Genomic DNA, 9377 nt, shown 5'->3' on the forward strand with positions numbered 1-9377 from the left:
ATTGGGTAGTATGCTCTCGGGATTAAAAGGTTAGTTGTCTCCTCCTTTATCACCGCCTGATCGGTTCTGGTGGATTCCACTATCCTGCTTGCTTGCAAGTTCAACCGATCATTCTCCCAATCCATATGGATCGCTACTATAGTACTCTTATTGTCGTTTTCGTGTTGTATCTCGTGTAGTATGTTTCATGTGTTGTATATCACGTGTTGTATAGTTTCGATTATAATAAATAAAGATTTACTTGCTTTATAAAAAAAAAAGTATGCCACTGAAAAATATAATATGCGTTGGGTCGTACTTTTCTTATCTTATTAACGTTCAAAAATCAATCGTACAAATTCAAATTCAAATTCAAATTCAAATTCAAATTCAAATTCAAACTTTAAAACGTGATCCAAAAATCAAAACACTAAACGAGTTTAAAAAACAGTCAACTTTTAGCTTGTAATAATAAATAAATAATAAATAAATAATAAATAAACAAATGAAATAAAAAAATTAAAATCATCCAACTAGACACTGGCGATAAACAAGAATTCAATTCATAACCAGTAACCAGATAGTTAATTACTACTGGTATATCATATAAAATCATCATCTCTACCAATCAAAATCACACTTAGTTCTCTCAAACTTCACTGAATTAACCTTCCCTTTACTATTCAAAGGAACCATCAATTCACAGTCCAAATTAGGTTTAAATTTGGGCGTTTTCATCCACCAAACTTTAAACCTAATCTTCAACCTCAATTTCAAATCAATTTTGTAAACCGCATCCTCATTCTCCGATTCATATTTCAATTTTTCACTACCATTAAACACCACCAATTGTTCACCTTTAAACACTGTACTCACATTATTATTCTCCTTCTTATGCCCTAAATAAAATCCTTGAATCTCAGTTGTTGCTACTCGGTGACCATGATACATCGCATTCGCTTCAATTTTATCGTAATAGATCCCTAATCGACTGTTAGGGTTTCGAAACGTCATGATTACGGCGAGATTATAATATAACGTGTTGTTGTTATCGGCAATTGTAAACTGCGTTAAGCTTACGTCATCAACGTGAAATTTGGGGACGTTGGGACGGAATATAAACCAGAAGATTAACGCGATGATTCCGATGAAGATTGCGATGGTGATTAAGATTTGGAAGATGAGATTGAAGATGCAACTGCAGATACATCTGAAACAGCATGTTATGGGATTGCAACTGCCGCCGCTGCCAGGACGTCGAGAGGATTTGTTTTTTTGGTGGATCGGAGGGCCGTAGAAGGCGCCGTTGAGGTGCGGTTGTTCCGGTGAGGGTGACATTGTTGGAATCGGAGAGATTTTGGGAGCTGGGGTTTCGAGAGTTTTGTAGGTTAAATGGTTTGAAAGATACAGGAGGTGTATATATATAACGGAAAGTAACGGATATACCGTTAGTGCTTCGAAGTTCGAATTAACTTTAAGCTATGATTCATAGTTGTACGTTGTGCATTTATGGTGGTATGTTCCGACAATACAGTTGTCACAAGAAGTTGGTGTTGCACAAATAGGAGTTGCACAACGATTGAGATTTTGTTTAAGTGGAGTTGAAAAAATAGGTGTGGTTAATCAAATAATCAACTTGTTGAAAACAGACGCTAGCACTATTGTTCAAAATGCTTATGCTCGTACAAAGATGGGCAAATCTAAGTCTAAAAAGGATAATGGTTCATTCGTGCTTGGGGACGAAAATGAGGCGGTTAATCCGGACGACAATTGAAAAGGTTTTTTTTTTCAAGATTTGACACATTGACAAAGTGAATGGGATGACTTTTCGTTCGGATGAAAGAAATCGTAAATGACCTTCTCAAGCCTGTTACAACGCTTCTTTTAGTTGTCTATCTTGTTGCTTTAAAGTTCTATTGATGTTTGTTAGATTTTATTCTTGAATGTTGTTTTTTGTTTCGTTATAGGTAACGTTGGGCTCGGTTAGAGTTAATTATTAGGTTGTCTAGTTGCTTTTCTTTTCTCAAACCTTTCGTTTTGTTGTCCGCGTGTATCGGTTTGCGGATTTTTATCTTTTGATGAAGGGCCCTTTTATTTTAATAGTAATCGTTATCGTTATTTAGCCATAAAAAAGAAAAAAAATTGTATCTTGTAAGTTATGGAGTACTCTGTATATCTTTAGAGCACTAATCCGTACAAATTCTATTTTTAATGTATATTTAATGGTGTACGATTTTATAGGATTTAGGGTTTAGAGTTTTTGGTTTAGGGTTAGGCTTTAGGGTAGGGTTTATGATTTAATATTTGGGGTTTAGGGTTTAGGTTTTAGGGCTTAGGGTTGTAGGGTATAGGGTTTAGGGTTAGGGTTTACCGTTTAGGGTTTAAGGTTCAGGGTTAAGTGTTTATGATTTAATGTTTAGGGTTTGGGGTGTAGGGTTTAGGGTTTTGGGTTTAGGGTTTAGGGTATAGGGTTTAGTGTTTAAGGTTTATCGTTTAGGGTTTAGGGTTTAGGGTTAAGTGTTTATGATTTAATGTTTAGGGTTTAGGGTTAAGTGTTTATGATTTAATGTTTAGGGTTTATCGTTTAGGGTTTAAGGTTTATCGTTTAGGGTTTAGGGTCAAGTGTTTAGGGTTTAGGGTTTAGAGTTTTAGTGTTTAGGGTTTAATGCACATTACGTACGTTAAATAGATTAACACATATGATAAACGATGTTAAATTACGATCAATTATGATATATTTTAAAAAAAAAATACATTTTATGACTAATTAAATTAATTTTGTGTACATTTTTTCTATAAAGTTTATAAATTAATTACCAGTAATTGCTAGATAGAGAAGTTATCCTCAATTAATTTTCACCAAAACTTACCCTCTCAAAAGATACCGCCAAATATCACGGATTTCGGACCCAAATGTTGAACCTGATCCAATTTTTTTCATTCAAAAAATTTGGGTAAATTCAAATATCACCTCCCAAAATTTTGAGTAAATTCAAATATCACCTCCAAAATTTGGAAGGTGATCTTTCCACACTAGCATTTGATCTATCCACTCTATAATAATACAAACTTTCTATTTTACCCTTAAACTATTATGAAGTCAATATACTATTTACCAGGGTAAAAAAGGTAATTTAGATTGTTTTGGTGTGGATGGATCAAAACTAGTGTGTGCGCCAAATCAAATTGGGGTTAGTTAAAAGGTTTCTGAACAACTCACGTATCTCTTTTTTCACCAATTCAAAGAACTCCGCTGGTATATCTTTTTTCACAAGAACACGGGTATCTCTCTTTTTCACGAATATGGATTATTTGTATTTGATTTTCTTGTATGTTATTAACGATTCTGTAATTTTAATTGTTCCTAACTACTCCGTATATAAAATTGTTTATAACTCTGTTGCGTTAATTGATATAATTTCTCATTATTGTTCTTTACATTCTTGTAGATTATGGCAATTGAAGTAATTAAAAAGACTTTCCTTAGATCCTCTCAACAGGTTGTGGCTACTGCTACGAGTCAAACAACCAATAATAAAAGTAATAACAAATGACGATTCGTTGCACCCAATACCATGCGAAAATGAGTTAGTGTTAATTCTCATGTCTCCAAAGAATTATCCTCAAAATCCAAGCTGTAAAAGGGCCATGTAAGTGATACGAGGCCGAGGGTAAATAAAAGTAAAGTTCAACGAGTTATTGTTAGCCATGAAGAAGGTATAGGTGCGGGTCTTAGAGATGAAGATACGGAGCCCGATGATGAAGCACAACGACCAACTGAAGAACACGATGATTACATAAGCTATTTTGAAGATCTTGAAGAGCATCGTCAACAAACTGAACTACAACAAACTGAAGAAGGTTTATGTGTGAATGATACGACGACTTTGAGAGATGAATCAGGTTATTTTTTCTTTTTCTAATTTGGTTGGTTTATTTGATTTATATTGTTTCTTGTTTAGTATATCAGTTGTAAATCAAGTGCACATATTTTGTAGATAATCAAGTTGATAGACCGAGAGGACCTACTCTTATGTGGCAAATTTGGAAACAAAAGTCATCTATACGAATTCCTATTGTTGTTAATGAACATGGACAGCCAGTTGGTGCAAACAGTAGTAAATTTACCCATTTTCTTGGTCACTTATCGCGGAGTTACCAGTATTGTCCAATTTATAGACCGTGGAACAAAGTTAAACCCGAAAAAAAGAATAAGTTGCTGAAGTTCTTAACGGTACATATTTTAAAATTTGTGCGATAATAAGTTTTTTTTTTTTTTTGTTCTCATGTGATATATATGTTTTTTCTTTTTATAATTTGTAGACAAAGTTTGATATTCCACCAACTGCTGATTCTTGGATACTTCAATCATATGGGCGCAAGATGAAAAATTGGAGGGTGAGAGTTAAGGCCTGTTTCTTTGACCCGTCTAAACCAATGGAGGCTCAATTAATGTCACCACCTCTAGAACTAATCAAAATACACTAGAGAAGACTTCTTAAATATTGGACCAGAGATAATGTGATGGTATGATATATTCTTACACTTTCATGTAGATAGACTAACGATCGTGGCTAAACAATAAGAATAAGATAGATGTTCAATGGTTAGTTGACGTATACCAAATCTTTGACTTTTCTTAGCTATATTTTACACGTTTGCCTCTTGTAACTAGTAGCCATTGTACTTGGCCCTGGACCACCAAACATAACATAGCATATGTAGCACTCAATGGGAGATCCTTGATGAAGAAAGAATAAAGCCAATAGGGCTAACATCAGTTACTTCATCATGATTTGATCTCCTAGAATACTGACCACTCTTTTCTTGTTCAGGAGATTACCGAAAGAAACAAAGCCAATATGGCTAAAAAGAAGTTGTCACAATTGACGGGGAAAAAAAGTTTTGCAAGAATTCGTGAAGAACTGAAGGTAATATATCATGGGGGAATTATTTATATAGTATAGCTTTTGAATATACATCGTTAATAGTTACCTCGGTTTTACTCATTGTAGGTGAGTTTGGGAAGAGAACCAACTAGGGTGGATATGTTTAAGGAATGTTATTCAAATGGAAGTGGTGAAGGTGAAGCTGCTCGTGCCTTTGTAAGTAATTTTACAAAAGTAGATCAAATATATCCTACACATGATATCATTAGATGTATATTTATATGTTAATCACCATAAACCACTTGTGAGGTTTTTATTTCATTTGAAGTATACTTTTAGGTCGGAGATAAAAGAAAATATCTATTAACCATATCTTTAATTTAATTAGTTGTAGTTGACACTTTTGGTAAGCATTGCATATACTGTGATTGGGCTATAGCATTTCATATATCGAATATCAGAGTAGAATTATAAGTTAACACAATCCTAACTAACCAAATCATCTATTTATAGGATATATTTGATTGTATAGCTGTGTATTATTATGTGATAGTTATCCTTTGTATAGCTCACAAATTAGTTGGCAATTTTCCATGCATATCGATGCGATCTCCTGTATATATACTGGTCATATTATTGAATAAAATATCAAAGATTTACAATCTCTTTTATGCAGGAAAAAATAAAAAAACTTACTGAGAAACTCGGTGATGGTGCAACTGATGCACCTGGACTAGATGATATTTCTGCCACGATAATGGGTACAGCTAAAAATGGTACTGCAGAAATGTATGGACTTGGTGTTCACGCCAATCATTTGTGGGGTGCAGGACCTAGTCGATTAGCTGTTAACAAAGAAAATGCTCAGCTGATGTCTAAAAATGCAAAACTTGAAGATGAAAATGCAAGGTTAAAAGCCCTAGTGGAGAAGAATAATGGTTCGGGTGTTCAGAATGATGGTTCGCGTGTTCATGATAATGGTTCGGGTGTTCAACGTTTAAGGGTATATTTCAATTTAATAGCTTACTGTTTTTTCTACCCTTTTAGCGTTCATAAATGTTTTTTTGACAACTTAATTTTAGGTCGGAAAGGAAGTTTATATAAAAAGCATTAACTTCGAGAACGTAGCAAGAGGATGGTTGAAGAGCATGGATCCAAGTACGGTTGTTTTGGGGACAGAAATTGGACATGATTGGTGTGAGGTCGAGGTTCAAATGGCCATAAAAAAGATGAAGCTTTGTTTAGGCCATTTGATCATTTGATATGCATTCAGGACGTCACTGGTACGTCTATTGCTTGGCCTGCTAAGTTAATCGAGGTATGTCCTTGTTATAATTGTAATAATTAAGATTAATTTTTATAATGTGCACCTTTATGCTTATACATGGATGGTTTAATTTGTAGTTGGTACGTGGTGATTGATCAAGATGGATGGTGGCGGCTCGAAGACTTTTTGTGTTTGTTAATGTTGGCCAGTTTATTAATGAATTTGTTGATGTATGTGTTGGTGTGTTTGAGACAATGATCCATTGATGTTAAACATTTTCCTATGGTAATTATATTTTGATTGAAACAATATAATTGTAACATTAATGTGGTGATCAAAATTATATTTTATATTTAATATTTGTTTTGTAATTTAAAAATTTTTAAATTATTGTAATTGTAATGAATAATAAATTGATGCAATCAAAAGAAAACTGGATCCGAACAGAGCCTAAAAGGCCCAAATAGCTGAAGCAGGCCCGAAAGGCCCAGTAAGCTTAAACGTGGCGACATGCCCAATTAGCATAACATGGCCCAAAAGGCCCAATTATCTGAACTGGCCTGGAAAGGCCCAATTACCATAACCTGGCCCAAAAGGCCCAATTATCTTATCTGGCATGGAAAGGCCCAATTACCATAAACTGGCCCAAAAGGCCTAATCATCTGAACTGGTCTGGAAAGGCCCAATTACCATAACCTGGCCCAAAATCCAAAATGGACCCGAATACCCCAACCGGATATTCGAATCTCCTATGACTTGTTAGGACGCTTTTTGTGGTACTAAGTTAACATATAGTTATATTAGGACCTTTTTTGTGGTACCAATGTATATTAGGACCCTTATATATTGGTACTAATGTATATTAGGACCCTTATATTGGTACTAATGTAAGTTATCTTCATATTATGACTCTTTTTCCTTGGTATTAAACTACTATATTTTTATAATACGACCCTTTTTTGGGTACTTACATAATTTATAATTATTTTAGGACGCTTTTATTGGTACTAACATAGTTTCTCATTATATTAGTACACTTTTTTGGGGTCCTAATATGATCTAACATACAAATTTAGGCGTCATAGGACCCTTTTGTGCGTCTCAAAGTATTATAAAGTGTCCTAATATGTTACCTGATAGGACCCTTTCGATTTTATTTATAGGACTCAAACAAAGGTCCTATAAGCGTTAGGACCCTTTTCGGTTAATAGGACGGCCGTTGATAGGTCGTGCGATTTGGGTGTCCTATCAGGCAAAGGGTCCTAAGAATGGGCCTTTTAGGACACTTATGGGTGTCCTATAAAGTCAGTTTTCTTGTAGTGAACAGTCGTTCTTAGCCAAACAATACATGAAATAATAAGATCTAATTGTTCAAATCATAAAGATAGCAATCCTTCACCTTAGTTCAATCATCTAAGTAGATACAACTAATTTAGCTACTCATAATAAAATAAAGAACACATGAACATGCAAAATAAACCATTGAATATATTAACATAAATAAGAGTAAAAGTAATAGCAAGATTAAACTAACCACAATTGTTGTTGTGTTGCAAAGATAATGAAAAACTAAATGAAAGACTTACAAATTTGTACCCTAGTGGCTGGAACAATAAAATTCGTAAATAATAAACTGCGTACCCTAAAAAGGATTAAAAACGAGTATTTATACTAACCCAAAAAACTGAGTCGGCTTCTAAATCTCGCGACTGCATTAGAGGGAATCGCGGTCGCGAGCCTTCATCACAATCGCGACCGCATAACACAAATCGCGACCGCGAGATTACCTTGTTCCTGTCTTCCGAAGTTCTGTTAACATAGTGCGAACGCGAGATTTTTATCACGAACAAAGACCAAACTCGCGACCGCATTGAAGGGAATCACGGCCGCGAGATGCTGTACTTTGACCCGTATTTTTTTTTCTGTTTTAATTCTTCACTTGGCACTCCGTTTTAGCTCACGATTTCTTCTTCAAAACAGCAGATATTTTAACCAAAAAACTTCCAAAACCATATAACTCTTCAAACCATTTCATAGGAACGTTCAACTCAAACATTAACATTTGCTTCACAATTTCCTCAATTATTAACCAAAACTCAATAGAAACTAACCGATATTACGAGTAAAAATATGTATAAACGGAGCGAAATCAAAATCCCTCACACTTGAACCTTGCTTGTCCTTAAGCAAGTCTATCTTCAAATAATATTAACTCAAACAAAGATAAACAAACTTGAACAATTCTTCAAAAGTAATAGAATCAAGAACATACCGATATTGTCTTCAAAAATCATTAACTCTGAAATGTCCCGTTCTTATTGATTAAAAACGTTCCATATTAATTGATTTCGTTGCGAGGTTTTGACCTCTATATGAGACGTTTTTCAAAGACTGCATTCATTTTTAAAACAAACCATAACCTTTATTTCATAAATAAAGGTTTAAAAAGCTTTACGTAGATTATCAAATAATGATAATCTAAAATATCCTGTTTACACACGACCATTACATAATGGTTTACAATACAAATATGTTACATCGAAATCAGTTTCTTGAATGCAGTTTTTACACAATATCATACAAACATGGACTCCAAATCTTGTCCTTATTTTAGTATGCAACAGTGGAAGCTCTTAGTATTCACCTGAGAATAAACATGCTTTAAACGTCAACAAAAATGTTGGCGAGTTATAGGTTTAACCTATATATATCAAATCGTAACAATAGACCACAAGATTTCATATTTCAATACACATCCCATACATAGAGATAAAAATCATTCATATGGTGAACACCTGGTAACCGACATTAACAAGATGCATATATAAGAATATCCCCATCATTCCGGGACACCCTTCGGATATGATATAAATTTCGAAGTACTAAAGCATCCGGTACTTTGGATGGGGTTTGTAAGGCCCAATAGATCTATCTTTAGGATTCGCGTCAATTAGGGTGTCTGTTCCCTAATTCTTAGATTACCAGACTTAATAAAAAGGGGCATATTCGATTTCGATAATTCAACCATAGAATGTAGTTTCACGTACTTGTGTCTATTTTGTAAATCATTTATAAAACCAGCATGTATTCTCATCCCAAAAATATTAGATTTTAAAAGTGGGACTATAACTCACTTTCACAGATTTTTACTTCGTCGGGAAGTAAGACTTGGCCACTGGTTGATTCACGAACCTATAACAATATATACATATATATCAAAGTATGTTCAAAATATATTTACA

At 34.1% G+C, this 9377-nt stretch overlaps 1 protein-coding gene across 1 annotated transcript; it reads right to left on the bottom strand.

The window, feature by feature from the left end:
• Window positions 1-525: 525 nt before the first annotated feature.
• LOC139844833 (NDR1/HIN1-like protein 3) lies at window positions 526-1566 on the bottom strand. The gene has a single exon (XM_071835060.1). It carries the CDS (start codon window positions 1315-1317, stop codon window positions 601-603), a length of 717 nt encoding a protein of 238 aa, XP_071691161.1. The 5' UTR covers window positions 1318-1566; the 3' UTR covers window positions 526-600.
• Window positions 1567-9377: the final 7811 nt, after the last annotated feature.

The sequence above is a fragment of the Rutidosis leptorrhynchoides genome, chromosome 4 (genome assembly GCF_046630445.1).
Source record: "Rutidosis leptorrhynchoides isolate AG116_Rl617_1_P2 chromosome 4, CSIRO_AGI_Rlap_v1, whole genome shotgun sequence".
Taxonomy (NCBI): Eukaryota; Viridiplantae; Streptophyta; class Magnoliopsida; order Asterales; family Asteraceae; genus Rutidosis; species Rutidosis leptorrhynchoides.

Coding starts and splice junctions, on each gene's coding strand:
- LOC139844833 (XM_071835060.1), bottom strand. CDS start 1,317: ATGTCACCCTCACCGGAACAACCGCACCTCAACGGCGCCTTCTACGGC.